Consider the following 22,907-nt stretch of genomic DNA (forward strand, 5'->3'; position numbering starts at 1 on the left):
TTTCCTCTACCTCTCGCTCTCTCTTCTTCCCTTCATCCATTCTTCCTTCCCTCCATCCATCCTCCCTTCTCTCTCCTCTCCTTCCCTTCATCCTTTCCTTTCCTTCCCTTCATCCTTTCCTTTCCTTCCCTTCATCCTTTCCTCTCCATCCCTCCATCCTTCCTGCCTCACCTTCCTTCCATCCTTTCTTCCTCACCTTCCTTCCATCCTTTCTTCCCTTTCTCCCCTTCTTCCCTCTCTCCCCGTCTTCCCTCCTTTCTTCCCTCTCTCCCCGTCTTCCCTCCTTTCTTCCCTCTCTCCCCTTCTTCCCTCCTCTCCTTCCCTCCTTACCTCCATTCTCGCTTCAGGACAATGGCCGACTCCCTCAAGGCTGATGTTTTCGGTTCGGAGTAATATATCCCTCCCCCCCCTTCTCTCTCTCTCCCTCCTTCTCTTATTTTCTCTTTCTCTCACTCCTGCCTCTCACAGGTTAGCCACAAAGATCGGGAAAGAGTTTGGGATCATGGCTGATTTAGTTCATTCGTGAGGGTAGATGAGGTTAAAGATACCGAACGCGTAAACAGTCACCTGTACGGGGGTTCTGTGGCGAAAAGTTCCAGATGCAACATGATGGCTAATTTTACACCACTTTTTCCGAAACAGTTTCAAAAATCAAATAGCCCAAAGAATAAATCGGTGAAAGTTATATTATCAAATTGTTAATTCCATGTGTCAACTCGAAATCTTTTGAAATTAATCACACGTTTGTAATTAAGAAGTTCAAGACGTATGGCAACTGTTGCTAGGGTCGTGACTATTGCCATCAAGATGTCATTGAATATTGCGTTTTGGAATTTTCTTACGTTTTCCTTAATATTGCGTAAATTTTTAAGAATATGCAAGTGAAGTGTTATTTATTATTGTATTATTGGTAGTTGTAAGTAGTGTGATTTAGTTATTTAGCAGTTTTTTAATGTCTGGAGGTTATTTGAAGGTGATGTAAGTGTTCGTGATTTTTTTATTATTCTGGGCATGTAATGTTGTGTGTGTACGGGTGGGTGGGGCGTATCACTGTACACGTATCATTCATAAGGGTCTGTGTGTGCGTGTTTATGTTATGGAGTGGGTGTGTTTACGACTCGGTGTGTGTGTGTGTATGTGTGTGTGTAACCTTACATAATCTACCTGGTACCTTTGCGCTTCCTGTTTATTCTTCTCTCTCTCTCTCTCTCTCTCTCACCCACCCACACACACAGACACGGCAGTAATCTCAGCAACTTTTCTTCCCTTATACTGGTCTTTAAAACTTAGAGGGAGAGAGAGAGAGAGAGAGAGAGGCTGGATTCTCAGGTAGTTATTACCATGTAGTTATGTTTACCTGTGTAGATTACGTAACCCCCCTTCTCTCTCTCTCTCTCTCTCTCTCTCTCTGTTTTAAAACTGGTATAAAGAATGAAAAGCTCAAGATAACACCCATGTGTGTGTGTGTGTGTGTGTGTGTGCCATTTTTGCGTTTCTTACGGGATAAAGTTTTTTGCAAATTGCCATATACTACGCATTCTTCTCTCTCTCTCTCTCTCTCTCTCTCTCTCTCTCTCTCTCTCTCAGAATTGGTTTAATAAATGAAGAGATCGAGATTTCACCCAGGTGTGTGTGTGTGTGTGTGTGTGTATGTGTATGTGTGTGTGTTTGCCATTTTTGCGTTTCTTACGGCATAAAATCTCCCAAATTACCATCTTCCTCCCACACACTCCACCCTTCTCTCTCTCTCTCTCTCTCTCTCTATCAAGTTTTAAGGACTGGTATGTAGGACGAAAAGTTCTTGAGATTACACCCAGGTTTGTGTGTGTGTGAGAGAGAGAGAGAGAGAGAGAGAGAGAGAGAGAGAGAGGCATGGAGTGTTTGTCGGCATTATAAACTGCGCCATGTCTGTCTTGACACAAATACAATCTACACTACCTTGACAAATGTGATCTTGCACAGGGCAGTGGAAAGCCAGGCAGCCTCATCCTTCATCTCGTCTTTCATCTCCTTCTCTTCGTCTTCCTTCATCTCCTTTGCTTCTTCCTTCATCTTCTCCTTCAGCTTCCTCCATCTTTTATCTCCTTCACCTCCCCTTCTATATCATCTTCAGTTCTTCCTCCATCTTTGCTTGATATCCTCCTTCACCCCTCCTTCATGTCTTCCTTCATCCTTCACCTCCTCCACTGATTCTTCACCATCTTACCATCTTCACCATCTTCATCTCTTCCTTCATCTTTTTCTTCACTTCTTCCTCATCTTCTCTTCAACCCTTTCCCCATCTCTTTGTCACCTCCTCCTCCTCCTCCTTTCACCTGTCCATTTTTCCTCTCCCCTCCCCCCTCTCTTCCTCCCTCTCCCCCTCCTCCTTCCCTCCCCCTCCCCATCCCATTCACCAACTCAGCGTAAATGAAAAGTTTAATCTGAAAATGTTGACAGTTTTCACCGAAACTTGAGTCTTGTTTAGTGAGAGAGAGGGGGAAGGAGGGAGGGAGAGAGAGAGAGAGAGAGAGAGTTCCAAATAGATAAAGCACACATGGGTCAGTGCCACTCAAGGAAGTAAGCCTTGTTAATGAAGGGAAAACAGCCCATCATCCTTGACCCTAATAACATACACAAACTTGCATGATAAATGGGTGTATCAGCGGGGGTATGCCTTTTATGAGAGGGTGTAACGAGGGTAGACATGGCGTAGACTTAATTACCTCCGTGAATGATGATGGATGACGATGGGTTTTATCATTAAGTTTATTGGTGTTGTCGGAGGTATACACTCTCTGTTGATTTCTACTTTTTAGGTGTATTTATAGTAGTGGTGGTGTATAAGTAGTTGTGGTTTATTAGTAGTGGTGGTGTAGTATTAGTAATAGTAATGGTGTATTGGTAGTGGTAGTGGCGTATTAGTAGTGGTAGTGGTGTATTAATATTAGTGGTCTATATGTAGTAGTGGTCTAGACGTAGTTGTGGCGTATTAGTAGTAGTAGTGATGCATTAGTTGTAGTAGTGGTGTATTAGTAGTAGTGGTGATGGTGGTGTAGTAGTAGTAGATGTGATGTATCAGTGAATGTATTATACACATTATTTTCATTTGACGAAGATCCATAACCCTTCCCAGCTCAGATGATGGCCACGTGTAGGTAGATTGGAGGTTAAATTTGGCTAGTAACCAAGGAGACTCATTCCTACCTCATCATTATGCCGTAGTCTTGGTAATAAAAATGAAAAAAAAATAATAAAATAGTTTGGTGGCAGGAAGAATTGAGAACGTCCTGGGGGTGAAGTGGTCAACCGTATCTATTCTCCATTCACTTGGAGTAAAATTTTCATCTCCATCTTGAATACTTAGTTATAGCAAGAGATTAAGATTAGAATATGGTGCTAGTCACGAAGAAGTGCTTTGGAAAGGATGCAGGGTCTAAGTATTGTCCTCATCACTCATTGTGCTACAGTAGGCATCAAAAGGACGAAAATATTCTGCTATACTCTTTTTACACTAACTTGGCCAAAAATTCCCATCCCTCGATCTTCAGTGCTGAGTTGTCTTAGGAAGTAAACACTAGAATATGATGCTAGTCAAGAAGAAGTGCTGTGGAAAGGATGTATAGCCGTTGTATTTTTCAGTCACTGGCCTTCGTGAAATAAGCTACAAAAGGACGAAAATCTGGGCCAAGTTAAGGTGAAGAGAGTGTAGATATCATGAAGGAACTGCGAGCCTAAAATTGGGTAGTGATAATACTATAGTTCCTTGAAGTGACCGATGCTGGGAAAACCGGATTGCCCTGGCTCCGTGTGTGTGTGTGTGTGTGTGTGTGTGTGTGTGTGTGTGTAGATAGAAAATTAGAGAATTATTTATGCATCATCATTACCAGCATGCTTGTGTGTGTGTGTACAGTACTTACGTGCAGTACATCATACTCGTATACCCGCGGCCACCAGTATGTTTGAAGCGGAGTTAACTGGCTTATATCAGAGAAGACACACACACACACACACACACACACACACACACACACACACACACACACACACACACACACACACACACACACGACCGTACTGGACTTTTTTTTTCTTCAGTATACACACACACACACACATTATATACAGTATATATATATATATATATTAGTCAAGTTCCGTAGTGTGTATTCCTATCTGTCTGTCGATCTTCCCAAGTCTGTCTATCCATCCAGCTAAATGTGTCTGTCTGTTTGTATCTGTTTATCTATTTGTATCTATCTAAAGTATCTCTCCATCTGTCTATATCCATCTGTATCCATCCATCCATTTATCCGTTTATCTATATATATGTCTGTCCGTATGTCCATCTGTCTGTTCATCCGTCCACCTATTTGTGTGTCATTGTCTTCCTGTCTGTTTCTTTTTATGTACACCAGTGCCAGAACAGGAAGAGGAGAGAAAGCGAAGAAAATTGGAGAAATGGAGAGAGAGAAGCAGAGCGAGTGAAAGCAGCCAGCCCTGAGGGAGATAGTAATGAGGGAGGAAGGGAAAGCGACAAACTGGAAAAAAAAATGACGAGGATGATAAGAGTAAAATTATAGTGTTGGTGATGATAGGAAAAGTAAAATTATAATTACGATGACGATTATAGTAAAGTAATTATAATGATGATGATGATATTGAGGGGAGTAATGATATATGTAAAAGGGTTAGTATATTAATCATATTGATGATAATAATAATAATAATAATAATAATGAATAGTAACTAGTATTAATATGTAGTTTTGTATATGTGTAGGTGTACATGTATATTTCATTTCCGTATGTGTAAGTATAAACGTGTAAGTAAATATACATGTATGAACGTATGTATGTGTGTATGTAGTGTAAGGATATTTTGCAGGATGAACTACGTCTAGATACTCTGTACATGAAATCAGAATTTTTATTTCTATACCAGCTGGCCTCGACCTCCATCTCTGCACTAAAACCTTCCTTTCATCTCTCGTATCACCTCCATCTGAGAGAGAGAGAGAGAGAAAGAGAGAGAGAGAGAGTTATTTGTATTCAGTTGAAGACCCGTGATGAAACCTCCCATATATCCTCCTTTACCTCTTCCCCTTCCTCATTCCCCTCCCCTCCCCTCCCCTCCAATCCATATCCTCCTCTCCTCCACCTCCTTTCCCTCCTCCATCCCTCCATGTCTACCCAGCCCTTCTCTCCACCTACTTCCCTTTTCTTCCCTTCCTCCCGTGGCTGCCCATTTCCCTTCCTCTCTGTCCCTATCTCCAGATCCCTTCTTTTCCTTTCTCTCCCTACCTTCTGAACCCTTTTTCCTCTCCATCATTCCCTTTCTTTCTTCCCTTCCCTTTTTTTACCATCCTACCATCCTTCCTTCCCCTTTTCCTCCCCATAAGTCCGTACCGCTCCTCTCTCTCTCTCTCTCTCTCTCTCTCTCTCTCTCTCTCAGCCTTGAAAATGCATTTTTTTCTCCACTAATTTATTTGTGTGTGTGTGTGTGTGTGTGTGTGTGTGTGTGTGTGTGTGTGTGTGTGTGTCTGATTTTTTTTTCTCTTGCCTCCGCCGCCATATCAAATTGTCTATTCATTCTTCCTTTGTCCTCATTTCATCACTTATTCTCCCCCCCCCTCTCTCTTTCTCTCTCTTTCTCTGTAAAGTGAGGTAATTGAGCCAGCTTTGATCCCTGCGATGATTTAATCCGTGTATGACGCTCAGCTGCCTTAACGAGAGAGAGAGAGAGAGAGAGAGAAAGAGAGAGAGAGAGAGAATTGTCCAAACCACAGTAAGAAAGTTTCCAATAAGGTACATATAAAAGTTATGTGAGAAAGAGAGTGAGTGAGAAAATTTTAAATTCAGGGGCAGGCGAGCACTCAAGGTCTCATATAAATCCCATCACCGTAACCCAGTTTTTTTCTCCATATATCAGCCCGTTGAGAGAGAGAGAGAGAGAGAGAGCGTGATTTTGTGTAATTTCAAGGTGAACTGCGGGGCGCAATTTTTATTACATGTCAAAGAGAAGCTGCTTTTGCATTTTTCTCGTTTCTGATCGGTCTTTTTTTTTTTCTCTCTCTCTCGTTTGCTTTTGTTTTCCGATTTTATTACCTGGCCGTATAGCTGTAAATATAATAAGTGGTGTACACCCAGTAGCAAAAGCTCATGAACAGTTTTCGGCCGACTGTGAGAATGGAAGGTGTTACATGAGTTATTATTATTATTATTAGTCAGCAAAACGAAGCAGATCTTGAATTTGGCTCTCATTTATTTATATATTTATTTCTTAGAGTACATTTATTGCGTGCTCTTAGCCTTTGATTCCGTATTCCATGCATGAAAAAAATTACCGTATGATACAGGAGTATGATAAGGAAGGAAGGAGGAGTGAGAAGTATGGAAGTCTGACACAATACTGATAAAGGCTGGTCTGCTTACTTTTGCTCCTGCCAGTACACTTGTTCCAATATGTATCGGTCACACTTCCAGCGAGCCAGTCTTACACTCCAGACGATGACTGTTCGAAAATGCCCAATCAGGATTTCGTGTATTGCATTTGGTATTTCCCAGTCTCTCTCTCTCTCTCTCTCTCTCTCTCTCTCTCTCTCTGTTTAATATATCTTTTCTACTCTCTGTCTGTCTGTCTCTCTCTCTCCAATCATTTTTTATGCCAGGAATGGAGTAAGAAGGACGCTTTATTAATAGATGCCAGAACTTTCCTACTGAAGACATTCTTCTCACCTCCACACGCTGTTATGATAAGAGGCGAGTGCTATTCGAACGAGCCCTCTTGCATATATAACAAACGAAAGAAAGTGGATCTTATTCGGTAACTTATTAGGAGATAGTAGACGAGAATCAAATCTACCTTTTTTTTGTACATATAAGGGAATAGTAGACCAGAAACAAATCTACCTTCTACTTTTTTGTATATATTCTTGACTGTTTATCTTTTATTCATGTCGTTTTGCCCTTTGTAGTCACTGCCTTGTGCGAACCACTGTAAATGACCAGTTTGCCTTCGTACCCATTTCTGCGCGGCCTTCAGTGTTCCCTAAGGTACCAGTAGGGGTGCTTTGTACTGAATGGCAAATTAAGACAAAAAACAAGTGGGAATGTCATGCATTTGGTCGCACTTGTTGCCTGTGTTGTGTGTAGCTTGTTGGTTTTACTCCGCTTGTGTGAGACGCGTAGTGGAAGAGTTAAAATGTAGAGGAAAGATATTATCTGTATCTGTCTGTCTGTCTGTGTCTGTATATCTATCTCTCTGTCTGTGTCTGTGTATATCTGTCTGTCTGTACCTTTCTGTCTATCTACATCTGCCTGTCCATTTTTCTGTCTGGTGCAGAGAGGAAGGATGGGAAATTTTGTCTGTCCATCTATCTGTGTCAGTCTGTGCGTCTGTCGGTGTATCTATCTGGTGCAGAGAGAGAGAGAGAGAGAGGTGAGGGAAGACTGACGAGGAGGAGGTAGACGCGGGCAAAAAGGTCAGATTGCCTCCTTTAGTCATTGCCACGGTCGGGCTGCCTCGTTTTCCGTGATGAATATTTGACTAATTCATTTTCCATTTTCCCCAGAGGCGGGAAGCCCCTGGCCCTTCGCCGTAGTGATGCTATATAGTATTATTTAACGACCTGCATGGCGAATAAATTTAAACCAGGGAATTTACAGACCCGTTATCTCTGGAATTGAAAGTCAAAATATATGGTGACGCAGTTCCTGAGTTTGACAAGATTGAGGATTGTCGTTATAAGAAACCATTTTCATTTTGTGATTACTTGAGCAGGAAAAAATAACTGGGATATTAATTGGAGCAGGAAGCTGACAGTTAAACATAAATCAGAAAAACTAATCTGACTAGAAGTTATCGAGGAGGCGGATTCTCTTCTCGTAACGCATATTTCATTTACAGGAAATGCAAGAACAATGAATAACTTCTGCGATCTCATTTCTTTGTCCTTTCTCAAAAAAGCAAGGTATCTATCTACCTGTCTGTCTCAATTTATCTGTTTCATTTTATCTGTCTGACTTTGTTTATATCTGTCAGTCTCAGTCTGTCCACCTGTAGCCAGACAGGAGTGGCCACATACAAATCACCTCCATGTCACCCTGTCTTGCGCAACGTACTCCTCCCTCTCCACTCCATCCCTCCATCTCATCCTTGGTCTCCCCCTTCCCCCTTCTGCCTCAGTCACATTCTTCTAGTCAGTCTCTCATTCTCCGTTCTCTCCCCATGGCAAAACCACCGCAAGTTATTTACCCTAATGCTTTCCAACACATCCACATCCACAGCACAACGCTCCAACACTCTTTTGTCTGTCTCCACGTACCTTCACATGGTACTCTCAGGTAACTTGTTTCCACCTTAAATTAACAAGAAAAAAATTAGAATCCAAAAGAAGAGAAAAACCATAGCAGGAAAAAATAACAGAGACAGTAAGTAGAGCCGAAAGCTGAGAGTAAATTAAAACCTTGAAATTAAGTTAAACTAGCTCAAACTAATCCAGAAAGAAACCAGAAGAAAAGAGAAAGTGAGAAAAAAGGGGGGTTAGAAGGAAAAAATAGCCGAGATGGTAAGTGGAGCCGAAAGCTGCCACGGAACGTAAACAAAACCAGGTGGGGAGCCTTGTGGGTTTATCTAGCGACTGTCATGACGGTTTTTCTTCACATTTTTTAGGGTTTAGCTTGGCGGTGGGGGGTTAAGGGTGAGAGAGAGAGAGAGAGGGAGGGAGAGGGAACTTTGTGGGGATTATCTAAGGAGTGTCATGGCGATTTTTCATAGTATTTTGAAAGTGTGTGTGTGTGTGTGTGTGTGTGTGTAGATATCGCGTGCACTTCAGATAACCTGTGTGAGGGGAGTTTACTTTTCCTTACACACACACACACACACACACACATTAGTTTGCATGTATGATCTGAGAGGCGTTGCGTGTCTGCGAGGTGTTGCGGTGCTTGCGTGTGCGTGAGTAATGTTGTTATGGTATGCGTTGTATCTACTCACCTCCTCCTTCCCCCTTCCCCTCCATCACACCATCCCCCTCCCCTTCCGTCACACCATCCCCCATCCCACCTGCTTACCTTTCCCCTTCCCACCTGCCCCTCTACGTTCCCCTCCTCTCCCCTTCCCTCATCAGTCTTCCCGAACTTCCACCTTCTCCCCTCCTCTCATTCTAACCCCTCTCCTCTCATCTTTCTTCTCCTCCTCTTTTCCTTTCCTTTCTTACCTCCACTCCCCCTCCTCCTCCCAAAACTTACTCAAAGGTCGACGTTTCCTGTAGTTTTAAGAAAGGGAAGAAGCGACCCCCTTCCCCTTCCCCTCCCTCGCTTCCGCCTCTTCCTTCTGCTCCTCCCCCCCCTCCTCCTCCTCCTCTCCCCTGTACTGGAAGGTCGATGTTTCCGGTAGCATGGAGGGAAAGAACTAACCCCCTCCCCCCTCCTCTCCTCTCCCCCTTGCCCTACCCCTGCTTCTTTTCCTTCTTCCACCCCTTCCCCCTCTCCGTTCCCCTTCCCCCTCCTCTCCTCTCCTCTCCTCCCCCTTCCCCTCCACCTGCTTCCCTGCCTTCTCCCACCCCCTTCCCTTCCTCTACCCCGTGCTTTCTTCCATTCTTGCTCCGCCTTCCCCTGCTTGCTTCCCTTCTCCCTCCCCTTCCTCCTTTCCCTCCTATTCCTCTTCCCCCTCCTCATCCTTCTCTAGCTCCCCCCCCCCCACTTCTAACCTTCCTGTACTTTCCTTTCCCCCTCTTTCCCGTCTTCTACCTCCACCCCTCTCCCTTCCCCTTCTCTCTCTCTCTCTCTCTCTCTCTCTCTCTCTCTCTCCCTACACTCAGTAAACTTTTGCGAGAGGTTATTGCTTGAGTGGGTCCTTGCATGTCCTGGGGGTCTCGCTTTAATTCTCTCTCTCTCTCCCCACACCAGAAATTCATGTACAGAAATCTCCCAAAAGTGAGAAAATAAGAAAGAAAATATGATTGCATTTCTTAGCCAGGCGATAATAGCTCCTAGGGGATCTGTAATTGAGGTCTATTTTCCTGTGATTTTGGTGTGGGGGGGATGAGGATTTTAAGGGCAGTGGTGAGTTTTGAGAGAGAGAGAGAGAGAGAGAGAATTCTTTCTTTATATACAGGTATACATTCCGGTAGATGCATATAGATAGCTATATTGATAAATATACATACATACTCATACATACATACGCACGTAAATGCATATGAATATCTTGTACATAAAGTGGTGTGTGTGTGTCGTCAATGTTCTCCCATTTTTTTTTTCCCCAAGAAGAGCGAAAATTTCAACACATACCCCTTCACCCCGATCAGATTTTCGTTCGGATGGGGCCAGAGAAGAGCCCTGTATACGCTAGGCACGGGGAGCAAGGGAAGGCCTCACACTCCTAATGGTCTGGGTTTACTGTTAACATGACAGGGGTACTTTTTCTCTCTCTCTTCGTTTTTTTATACAGGAGCATTTCTGGAAGCGGCCTTGTCAGTCTGTCCACCACTAATGTTTTTCATAGACTAGATACTTCACTGGTAGGCTTTAGTGACCAGTGATGGCCCATTTGACGACCCTGCAACTCCATCACCCATTTGTACTTTTTTACATGTTGTCTCTCCCCCTCCTCTGTCCTTGCTTCTCTCCTTTCATCCCCTCTCCCCTTCCTCTTGTTTCCTTTCCTCTCTCTCTCTTTCTCTTCCTTCTCCCCCTCCTCCCTTCCTTTCCACCCTCCCCTTTACTGGCATTTAAAGTAACAGTGGAGTATTTTTAAGTCTCTCTCTCTCTCTCTCTCTCTCTCTCTCTCTCTCTCTCTCTCTCAAGTAAGGTCATTCAGGCGTTAATGGGTTTCTCTGTTACACTTAATCTTCACTCCCTCTTTCTCTCACATTCTCTCCCTCCTTCTTTCTCTTTGTTCTTACATTTTCTGAACGTTCTCTCCTCCTCTGTTCCGTTTCTTCATGCCCTTCTCCTTTTTCTAGATCTCTTCCTCTTGTTTTCACCCTCTCGTAATTCTTTGCATCATACTTAATTTTTTCTTTGTCATTTCTTCTCCATTCTCTTTTCTCACTTTAAAATCAGAGAAAGAGGTGTAAGGAAAGGAGGATTAGGAAGAGGAGGAAGGAAGAGAGAATGAAGAGGAGAGAAGAGAGGAAGAAAGGAAAGAAGAGGAGAGGGGTGCAGGAAATAGGCTGAATGAATGAGAGAATGAGGAATATATATATATATATATATATATATATATATATGAGAGCGTTAGGGAGGAATGAGGTGTGGAAGTCTGTGGCATGTGCACCTCTCTCTCTCTCTCTCTCTCTCTCTCTCTCTCTCTCACACACACACACACACACACACACACACACACACACACACACACACACACACACACACACACACACAAAACGAATCGGTCACATGGGGATAGTAGACGCATTCAGAGAGCGAGGAAGGAGAGAGAGATCGAGAAGGAGAAGGAGAGATAATGGAGTAGCCAGATGAGACAGCCTAAAGTCCAGATAGATAGAGATAGATAGAGAGATAGATAGCAAGCACATAGACTGACAGAGAGACAGGAGAGAAATAGAAAGGTAGATATGAAGAGACAGGAGATAAATAGACATATAGGAAATAGATAGACAGACAGCAAATAGTAATAATAATAATAATAATAATAATAATAATAATAAAAATAATAATAAAAGACAAACAAACAGACAACGGGTAGATGGATGGAGAGACAGACAGACAGATAGACAGCTTGTAGGCAGAATGACAGCAACCTAGTGACAGACAGCTTAATAGAACACGTGCATCTTAGTGGAACCTGTCTAATTAGTTCAGGTGTTAAGAGAATTACCTGGTTCTGAGACTTAGTAATTAGCGAGAGCGCCACTACCTAATTGCTGTGAGGTTAGTTTTATTATTATTATTATTATTATTATTAGTGGTAGTAGTAATAGAAGTAGTGCAAGCTTAAATTTCCTCCTCCTTCTCCTCCTCCTCCTCCTCCTCCTCCTCCTCCTCCTCCTTCTCTTTGCTCTTAATTTTTCTCTCTGACGTTTTTATAGCCGTCAGAATGCTTGACTCAGAGAGAGAGAGAGAGAGAGAGATTTGGAGAAAGATATCCCGTCGGAAGAGAGGAGGAGGGAGGAGAAGATAAAATGGAGGAGGGAAAATGGAGAAAACCAAAAGAAAAAAGAGGAGGAAGATGAAGATGAGGGTATGTGTATGTACGTATGTATGGATTATGAATACAAATCTCTACATGTATATACATATGTATGTATGCTTGTATGTAGGTATGTACTGGACTCATTCAGACCCGGACGGTTTCCTAGATTAGAGAAAGCTCATCTGGAAATAGTTCAGATGAAAAATACAAACGTCCGAGTGAGACCTGTATGTATGTGTTTTATTACTTATGCCCATCATGATTGTATTTATGTATGCATGTTTGTTTGTGTATGTATGTGTATGTGCATGTGTGTATGTACGTGTGTATTTTAGTACCTTTGTGCCCGTCATGGTTGAATTCTCTTGCTCACCTGACACCAGACAGTCTTGGCTGACCACTCCACTCGTTGAGCTGACCTGGAGAGAGAGAGAGAGAGAGAGAGAGGGAGAGAGAGAGAGAGAGAGAGAGAGAGAGAGAATGTTATTTATAGCGGTTGTGGCAGGAGTTTTAGTAGAATTTATATTGATAGTATTGATAATAATCATAATTTTGACGATTATTATTATTATTATTAACCTCAGTCATATTATCATCATTATCAGTATAACCCATATTTTCCAGAACACTGCTATATGGGGTGAGTTAAAAAGATAAATTTTATTATTATTATTATTATTATTATTTTTATTATTATTGTTGTTGTTATCATTCTCTAACTCAGTTTATTCTACTTCCACACAGTACATCCTCCTTCTCCTCATCATCATCATCACTCTTCTTCTCCTCCCCCTTCTCCTCCTCCTCATCATCATCATCATCGTCATCATTATCATCATCATTCTTCTCCTCCCCCTTCTCCTCCTCGTCATCATCGTCATCATTATCAACATTATCATCACTAATATTAATCTCCCAGTGTATTTTCCTCTCCATAGTACATCATCATCATCATCATCACTAATCTCCCCACGTCTTCTCTCCACAGTACATCGGGACATTGGACGTGCCAAGACCCACCAGCCGGGTCGAGATCGTGGCGGCCATGCGACGGATTCGGGTACGTAGTGATGATTGGGGTGGTTGTAGTGGTAGTCGTGGTGGTAGTTATGGTCGTTGAGGTGGTAGTCGTGGTAATTTTGGTGGTCGTAGTGGTGATAGTAGTGATGGTTGTGGTGGTAGTTGAGGTGGTAGTCGTGGTAGCTGTGGTGGTAGTTGTATTGGTTTTGGTGGTCGTTGTGATGGTAGTCGTGGTACTTGTCGTAGTAGCTGTGGTACTAGTTGTGGTGGTTTTGGTGGTCGTAGTGATGGTAGTCGTGGTAGTTGTGGTGCTGGTTATGGCTATGTTGTTTTAGGGATGGGTTACAGTGGTAGTTTTTGATTGTCGTATGTGGTAGTTGTGGTCGTGGATGAGGTGGTGGTAGTGATGGGATGAGGAAGAGTGTGTGTTTGAGGTAGTTGTGTTGGTAGTGGTTGTGGTGGTAGTAGTGGTTGTGGTGGTAGTGCTAATGGATGTTTGTAGTGATTCTGGTTGTTGTAGTAGTGGTAGTTGTGGTTCTCTAGTCCTTTTATCTTAACTTGGCCCAAATTTTCCTTTTGTAGTTTAAATGGAAGTAGAGTAGTATGGCTCGACATCCTTTCCATAGCACTTCATCGTGACTAGGGCAGAATTATAGTGCCCATCTAATGTTACAACAGAGCATTCAAGACGGAGAAGTGCAAGTTTTATTGAGGTCATAGAGAGAAGAGGATTGCGGTGGTTGTGGTGGTGATGGATTGTGCAGTTGATTATGAAATGATTACTCTCTCTCTCACACACACACACACACACACACACACACACACACACACACACACACACTTTGTAGTGAAACCCTACGTGGTGAGACCGCAGAATTCTGTCACCCGTGGCTTTGGCACGGAGAGAGAGAGAGAGAGAGAGAGAGAGAGAGAGAGAGAGAGAGGGGAGATAAGAGGTGCAAGAAAAACAGTGGAGAGGAAAAAAGGTGAAAGATAAATGAGGATTAGGAGAGGGAAGGAGAAGTGCGTGACGTCATAGAGGGATGCACCTGACCCACATTCTCTCTCTCTCTCTCTCTCTCTCTCTCTCTCTCTCCTCGTCCTCCTCCTCCTCCTCCATGTTCCACTTTTCTTCCGTACTCAACCTTCCCCTTCTCACTCCCCTCCCATCCACCACTCTTATTTCCTCTCCCCTCCTCACCTCTCCACCCTCCCTTCCCCCCTCTCTCTCTCCCTCCTCCTCCCACTCTTCTCCCTCTCCCTCATCTCTCAGCTTCTCTTCCCATCTTTGCTCTTCCTTCTGTTTGTTCGTATATTTTCTTGTCTTTTCTCATCTTTCATTCGTCTCCCCTCCTCCCCTCCCCTCCACTCCCCTCTCTTTACCTCTCGCCTCTCCTCCCCCTCCTCTATTTTTAATCCCCCACTTTTTGCCCCTCCACAATAGTATTGTCATCACCTGGAGAGAGAGAGAGAGAGAGAGAGAGAGTAAATAAAAGAAGATGAATAAGATGAATACTTAATGTAGTGTATATGTGTATGTCTATAGAACAATGATTATATTATGCATATATATATATATATATATATATATATATATAGATATATGGATAGATGTATATAATTTATGTATATATATTTATATATACATATATATATATATGTATATATATATATATATATATATATATATATATATATATATATATATATATATACGGTATATGGATAGATGTATATAATTTATGTATATATATTTATATATACATATGTATGTGTATATATACGTATATCTATAGACTAGAGAGATGGGTAGGTATAGATATATGAATGAGGTTGAGGGAGATCTGCATTGCTGTTTTCTTTTTCTCTGCAGTGTTGAGTACGCCGGTGTGTGTGTGTGTGTGTGGGGGGGGGTCTCCCGCTCTCTCACTTTTAGAGTTGCTTATTGTCTCACTAAGCTGTTTTTCGTGTTTCTCTCTCTCTCTCTCTCTCTCTCTCTCTCTCTCTCACACACACACACACACACACACACACACACACACACACACACACACACACACACACACACACACACACACACACACACAGGTGGTACGGTGGTTCCATCTGGCATAACACAAGTCACTGAGTCTCACATGATTCCCCCTTCCCTTCTTCTCCCCCCTCTTCTTCCCTCCCTCTCCCCCCTCTTCTTCCCTCCCTCTATCCCCCTTTCTTCCATTCTCCTCTCCTCTTCTCGGCCATTTCTCTTTCCCTCCCCCTCTCCCTCACTTCCCCAGTTTCTCTCTCTCCTCCCTCTCTTCTCTCCCCTTCCCTCTCCCGTCTTACCTTCCTTCCTCCCCCTCGTCTCTCTCTCCTTCCCTCCCTCTTGCCTGTCTTCCCCTCTCCCTTCCTACTATTCGTCTCTACCCTTTTGCTCTCCCTCTCCCTCCCCATCTTTCCCTCCCATACCCCACCTTCCTCCTTTCGCATCCTCTCTCCTGTTTTCTCTCCAGTTTTTCATTTTCCTCCCCGCTTGTGCCCTTCTTGTTCTTATTTTTCGCTTTTTCTCTCTCTCTCTCTCTCTCTCTCTCTCTCTCTCTCTAACACCCCCAAATTCAGTACAGCGACGGATCCCCTGCCAAAAACCATCTCTAATGAGGAACAAAAAACCTAGAGAGAAAGAAACACCTCTATTAAAATCACCCTTAAGATAGGAATCCATAGGGGCGACAATAGCTCTCAAATTATACAAGTGGGTTAAGCCTTTTGTGTTACCGTGTCGGGAGTGTGTTTTTTATGTATTTATTTTTATTGCTTTAGTTGTGTGTGTGTGTGTGTGTGTGTGTGTGTGTGTGTGTGAGAGAGAGAGAGAGAGAGAGAGAGAGAGAGAGAGATAGGTGCTCATAGATAGATAGATAAAAATATGTAGGTAGATAGATATTTAGATTGATACAGGGAGTTTAAAGTTAGGTCGATAGAGGTAGATAGAGAAACGGTGTGTAGAGATAGTCATGATTAAATTGATGGAGAGAGAGAGAGAGAGAGAGGGAGAATGCCGGGAATGAAACTGACAAAGACGAATGGTGTAGCAGCTGACACACACACACACACACACACACACACACACACACACACACACACACACACACACACACACACACACACACACACACACACAGTCATACTTATGGTTATTCTTATTTACGTACATACTGTACATACACGTAGATACACACACATACACTTTATACTCGTACTATAGACTACATTCATACTCGTTTTCGTACACACGCACATGTAGAGTCATTCGCATCCCTGTTTGTTATATATATCGATCTGTCTGTCTGTCTGCATCTGTATTTATCTATCTGTGTCAGTCAGCATGTCTGTTTTGTCTATCTGACTATTTTTGTCTGTCTTGCTATTTTTCATATTCATCCGCCTGTGTCACTCTGGCCTTCCACCTTCAGTATATCTGTATCTATCTGTCTGTGTATTTAATGTCTGTGTATCTATTAATATGTTTCTGTGGTTATGCATACACGTTCACACCCTCATTTACAAACCACTATAGCTAAATAAATACACATATACATATACCACATACCTATGGGGATATGTGGGGTGATGAGTGGCATTATGAGAGACCTGCTCGGCCTTAAGGGGTGCTGGAGGAGGAAGCCTTCACGTGGTGGCACCTGTATTACCGGGTGGGTCGTCTGACTGGATATACAAACGATCCTCAATCCCCTATTCCCGAGAGGAGGATGGTGGACCAAAAGAGAGGGGGGAGCTTCAGCCTGCAATCTACTGGGTTCACATTGCGATGACTTTATGGCTACAGCTACAACTATAAATACATCTATAATTACAACAACAACTATGACTAACTGTATAACTGCAACTATAGCTACAACTGTATAACTGGAACTACAACTATAACTGGGCCTAAGGGAGAGGACTCTATAGTTCTTGTTCAGAGTGGGGAAAAATAGGATTCATTGAAGCAGATTCACATACATACGAATACATGCATATATACTGTGTGTGTGTGTGTGTGTGTGTGTGTGTATGTGTGTGTAAGCTGTCACATTCTTGCTTTGTGATGGTGTGATGAGGATGGGATATATTTCTCTCTCTCTCTCTCTCTCTCTCTCTCTCTCTCTCTCTCTCATCCTTCCTTCCTTCTTTCCATCCTCACGCCCTCCCTCCCTCCCTTCTTCCTTCCTTCCTCTAATATTGTAATGCGATCCTTGTTAATACCGGGCGAGAGGAGGGTGGGAAAATTTTCCTCCTTTTCTCTCCTTCTCTCCCCTCATCATTTGGAGAGAGAGAGAGAGAGAGAGAGAGATGGTCGACACTTAGTGATGACAATCCCTTTCTGCCCCACGGCATTAATATGTCTCCTCTTCCTCCTCCTCCTCCTCCTCCTCCCCCTCCCCCTCCCCTAAATATTAAGGTATTTGTGGTAGATATGACAGTGGAGGTAGTTGTTGTAGTGGTGGTGACTGTGCAAGGAGTGGTAGTTGTGGTAGGTGTATTAGTGATGTTAGTTTGGTAGTGGTGTTCATTGTGGTAGTGGTGGTAGTTGTGATGGTAGCTATGGTAATGGTGGTGATAGGTGTTGTTATGGTTGTAGTGATAAGAATGTAATGACCTGGTAGTTGTGGTAGCTGTAGTAGTGGTGGTAGCTTGGTAGTGATGTTGATTGTGGTTGTTGTGGTGGTGGCAGTAGTTGTGATGGTGGTTCATTGCTTCCATGATGATGATGATGATTATTATTATTATTATTATTATTATCAGTGCTGTTATTATGCTTACTGCCATTCATTTTATTTAACGCATACGCATTTTAAATATTTCTTTTTATCTCCTCTGATTTCTTATTAATTTTTCACTATCGATATTTATTCTATAGCTATATCTATCTACGTATTTATTTATCTATCAGCTTATTTGCATATCTACCGTAATGTATGTGTGTCTGTCTGTTTCCATATCCATTTTCAAGTTTTTCTACCCCCCTCCCTCCCTTCCTCTCTCTCTCTCTCTCTCTCTCTCTCTAATTATCTCACTTTCTTACCCCCCACAGTACGAGTTCAAGGCGAAGGGCATCAAAAAGAAGAAAGTTAACTTCGAGGTGTCCACGGAGGGAGTCAAGGTGATGCTGAGAAAAAAGAAAGTAAGTGGAGGAGGGAGGTAAGAAGAAGAGAAGGGAAGGGGAAGAAAGACTGAGGGATGGAAGGAAGGGAGGGATGGAGTGGAGGAGAAAGAAGGAGAGAGAAATGGAGGAGGGATGGAAGGGAGAAGGAAGATGGAGGGAGGGATTGATGGATGGAAATGAGGAGGCAGGAGAGAGGGATGGAGGGAGGGAAATAAGGAGGAAGAAGGAGAGGGGGAGGGAGGGAAATAAGATGGAAGAAAAAAGACAGTAAGGTATATTGTTCTTTTTAAATACCATTAATTCCAAGCTAACACAATCTTTTAATATTTAAGTCCATTTACGTATGTTATTTATTTTTTTGCATTTTATAAGATCCCTAGAAAAGGTTTGAAATATAAGAGAAAAGGGCACTCTAATTTTTTGTCAGACTTTGCAGGCATTCTTTACGTTGCAATGTGAAGCCTCAGCATTGCATAGAATTCATAAGCATTGCATAGAAAGCCTAGGAGTTTTATGCAGTACTTGATTTTCACACCTTGCCCACAAAATATACACGACCCATAATATCTTGCCCAATTGCCCTTTCTAAACAAGTCGATAAAATATATGTTACCTGTAATATTTTGCCCTATTGCCCTTTCTAAATTTTCTTGCCAATAAGATATACGTTACCTGTAATGTCTTGCCCAATTACTCCTTCTAACTATCAAACTACCCCACAGAAACAAGCACACCTGGACGAGGGCAAGCTAGTGGTAATGAGCCACCCTATCTACCGCATCTTCTACGTCTCCCACGACTCACAGGATCTCAAGATATTTTCCTACATCGCCAGAGACGCCGCCTCCAACGTCTTCAGGTGCAACGTCTTCAAGGCCACTAAGAAGGTAAGAGAAGAAAGTTACTGGATAAACAGCATAGGAGAAAATACTTGATAGGGGGTTAATATGGTGAGAGAGAGAGAGAGAGAGAGAGAAGGAAAATGGGTTGATATGTAGGATATTAGTATGTAAAAAGAGTTACATATGAAGGAAAAATAGAATGTTAATTTTATAATGCATAGGATAATAGGGTGTGAAGAGTGTGTTAGGAAACAAGAAAGGCAGGATGTGAAAGGGTTAAGAGAGGCAAGGGACGTATGAATAGTGCTTTGTTTTATAGCACATTAAACTGACATTATTTTTAGCAGTACTGACCTTATAATATTATCAAGAGTTACATTATAATTAGGGTTTTTAGATGAGAAAATACAAGCATCTTAGACAAAGTGAAATAAGGAGTGTCAGCCCGTAGAATTATAGCACCAGACATCCTCTGTCGTGACTGTAAAAGAGTAAGTGGTGATTTTTATTTCATTTTTCAAGTATTTTTCCTTATTATTTTCCATAGTATATGTCAGTTCCCTATGCTGTATTTTAATGTAACTTTATATGGGCTTTGAAACTATAAAAGGTAAGTGTCTATATATATATTTTGTCTCGCCTTTGTTTCTTTTTTCATGTCTTGTAACTTTATGCTGTGGCGATTTTTATGTGATTTATTATAATCTTCGAGGCTGGAAAATGGAAATCGAATAAATTTTTGTGGTGTCTACTTTGCATGATTTATTGATATCGTGTTACATTATATTTTTAGTAAATTAAGGAAGTTGTAAAGGAATGAATAATTAGAGCCAGACTTATTTATTTATTATTATTTTGAGGCTTTGTGATGGTATTTGGAATATTGAAAAAAATTAAATAGGAATGAAGGCAAAAAATGAATTCAGAGCATTTTTGAAACGAGCATAGTGGAGGAGGAGGAGGAGAAGAAGAAGTAGAAGAAGAAGAAGAAGAAGAGGAGCAGTTATTATAAAGGCATAAACATACATTTGGGAGATTAATATGGAGTGTGTATGGATGAAGGAGAATGGGGATGAAGTGCTCTTACGAGAGAGAGAGAGAATGTACTGAAGTGTGTGTGTGTGTGTGTGTGTGTGTGTGTGTGTGTGTGTGTGTGTGTGTGAACGTCATGTGTGGTATGACTGGCCCGTGTCCAGATAGTGCAGTGGTCATGCATTCAGACACTCAGACGGTCATGCAGTCAGTGGCGTACCCTGCCATGGTCATTTCGTATTGCGGTAGTTTCTCTCTCTCTCTCTCTCTCTCTCTCTCTCTCTCTCTCTCTCTTTCGTTGTATAAGAAAGATGAGGAGGAGGAGGAAGAGGAAAATGGAAGCACACTGACTTCAGATATTCCTCTTTCTTTCCCCCTTCCCATGCTCTCTTCTTTCCCCCTTCCCATCCTCTCTTTTTTCCCCTTCCCCTCCCCTCCTCTTTCCCCTTCCCCTCCCCTCCCCCTTGCCACTCCTACCTTCAAATATTTACTTCCTTCTAAGTGTAATGGGAGGAAGGAAGGAAAGAAGGATGGAAGGAAGGAAGAAAGAATGGATGGAAGGTAGCGATGGATAGAAAAGGAAAATGATGAAGGGCAGGAATGAAAACTGGAATTGGGCGATTTTAGATGAGTTAGTATAATATTCTCTCTCTCTCTCTCTCTCTCTCTCTCTCATATAGATAGATAGACAGAGTGATAGATAAACTGATTCCGAATATAGACACACCGATAAATAGAGTAAAATAATAGGGCAAGCGGTAGACATATCTGATATCTATCCATCCATTGATAAGTATGTGTGTATTGGTGTGTGTGTGTGTGTGTGTGTGTGTGTGTGTGTGTGTGTGTGTGTGTGTGTGAGAGAGAGAGAGAGAGAGAGTATATTTGTTGGAGGAAAGAAAAGAAGAGAAGGAAGAGGGGATGAGACAAGGGGAAGAAGAGAGGAGAAATGAGAAAAGGCATGATAGGGGAAGGATGGAGAGGGAGGGGGATGAGTGAAGGAGGCGTGGTAGTGGGTAGTTGAAGGGGTAGGAGGAGGAGGGGATGAATAAGGGGAGGAGAGGGGGGGAGGGAGAGAGGAAGACTTACCTACCCCACTTACGCCATTCTTCCTTAATTAGCACCTGGTGAGAGAGAGAGTTACATAAATATACAGACTTTATGGGCCCAGCGCGATGATCCGACCTTAATATTAATAGCATGCCAATCTTTCTATATCCATCTATTTTATGTGTTTGTCTCCCTCTCGCTATATCCACTTCTGTCTATTTATCTATCTGTCTATCTCTGGCTCCCTCTGTATATTCATTTCCTTATCTGTATTTGTCAATGTCTTTCTACATCTTTTTCTCATCCATCTCGACACATCTGTAATTTGTTCACCTTAACTTGGATATATTCGTCCTTTTGCAGCTTATTTCCCGTAGTTCAGGGGCAGAATAAGACAATACTGCTGCTCTACATCTTTCCCAGAGCTCTTCTTCGTGACTAACACCATATTCTAGTGCTGCTTTCGTGTTACTACTTAGCATTCAAGGTTGACATGTCATTTTTCCACCTAGTTCAAGAGAGAGAGAGAGAGAGAGACCCTCCACGTTAGATTTTTTCCCGAATAAATCTGAATGAATTATAAATAATGTTTTTCCCAACCCACAGCTGGAGAGAAGGAGGGGAGGGGTAGGAAGGGATAGTAGCGAGGAGAGGAAATAAAAGTAGTATTAGTAACAGTAGTAGTGATGATGATGATGATGGCTAGGAAGTGAAGAAGGGAGGGGATGTGTGTGCTTTGTACGGAGGCATGAAATCGGTGTGGGAGTGGGCGAGAGATGATTGGGTGCGGTGTGGGTGGGGGTGAAGGAGAGGAGAATATGTGGGTGAGGATGTGTGGGGTTGAGGTGGGGGTAGGTGTGGGTTGGGGATGGGTGTGGGTGGGTGTGAGTGGATGTGGGGGTGGGGTCTAGGCAAGACACTGACAGCTAGTGTGTTGAGTGAACTGCGTCTGGCTGGTTGGTTTCTTACTCACCTCACCTCATCTCATCTCACTCATCTCATGCACTTTATATCAATCACCGTACCCTATTTACCACCTCATCTCATGACTCACTCACTTCACTCACCATACACTCACTTCATGTCCTAAGCTAACCTAACTACCTTACCTCACCTTACCTCGTAATTCCTTCACTTCATTCACTATATACTTACTTCATATTCTACACTGACCTAATCTAATCTCACCTAACCTTTTTTTAACCTCAGCTACCCAAACCTAACCTTACCTAATCTAACCTTCCCACACACGTCACTCCTCATTCACCTCAACAACAGCCCTATTTACATCACTACTGAAGGAGGAATATCATTACCACAGGCGCCGTACGGAAAATATTTGACACGGTGAACAAAGAGTGTCAGTGAAGTGATTAAAGTAATAACAAGAAAGAAAAAAATATGAGAAAAACGTAAGTAGGAAAAATATCCATAACGTTCATCTGTGCTGTACTGAGGTGACCGATGGTAAGAAATACAAGATGAAGACTTACTGTACCCGCTTTGTTTTCATGTGACGGAACTGAACAAGTCTTAAGTTGACTCTTCGATGTGGTTACGTGGAATTTAATGTCTTGTGGGGTAGAAACGAGTCTTCCTGAGTTAACAGTAAAATCAACCTAGCAACTACACTTCATAGCAACCGAGCAGAAAGGGTTTGGGGATCTTTGCCAAGTTAG

The 22,907-nt window shown here is 42.4% G+C and overlaps 1 protein-coding gene across 1 annotated transcript in view; it reads left to right on the plus strand.

The window, feature by feature from the left end:
- Window positions 1–22,907, plus strand: part of LOC145393522 (carboxyl-terminal PDZ ligand of neuronal nitric oxide synthase protein-like) — a 128,537-nt gene that overhangs the window by 99,729 nt on the left and 5,901 nt on the right. The window contains exons 2-3 of the mRNA XM_080267673.1: window positions 18,233–18,322; window positions 19,027–19,191. Of these exons, the coding sequence (XP_080123799.1) occupies window positions 18,233–18,322; window positions 19,027–19,191 (255 nt within the window). The remainder of the gene's footprint in view (window positions 1–18,232; window positions 18,323–19,026; window positions 19,192–22,907) is intronic.

This window comes from Coenobita brevimanus, chromosome 24 (assembly GCF_032717465.1).
Source record: "Coenobita brevimanus isolate Jiangsu-jjx chromosome 24, ASM3271746v2, whole genome shotgun sequence".
Classification (NCBI taxonomy): domain Eukaryota; kingdom Metazoa; phylum Arthropoda; class Malacostraca; order Decapoda; family Coenobitidae; genus Coenobita; species Coenobita brevimanus.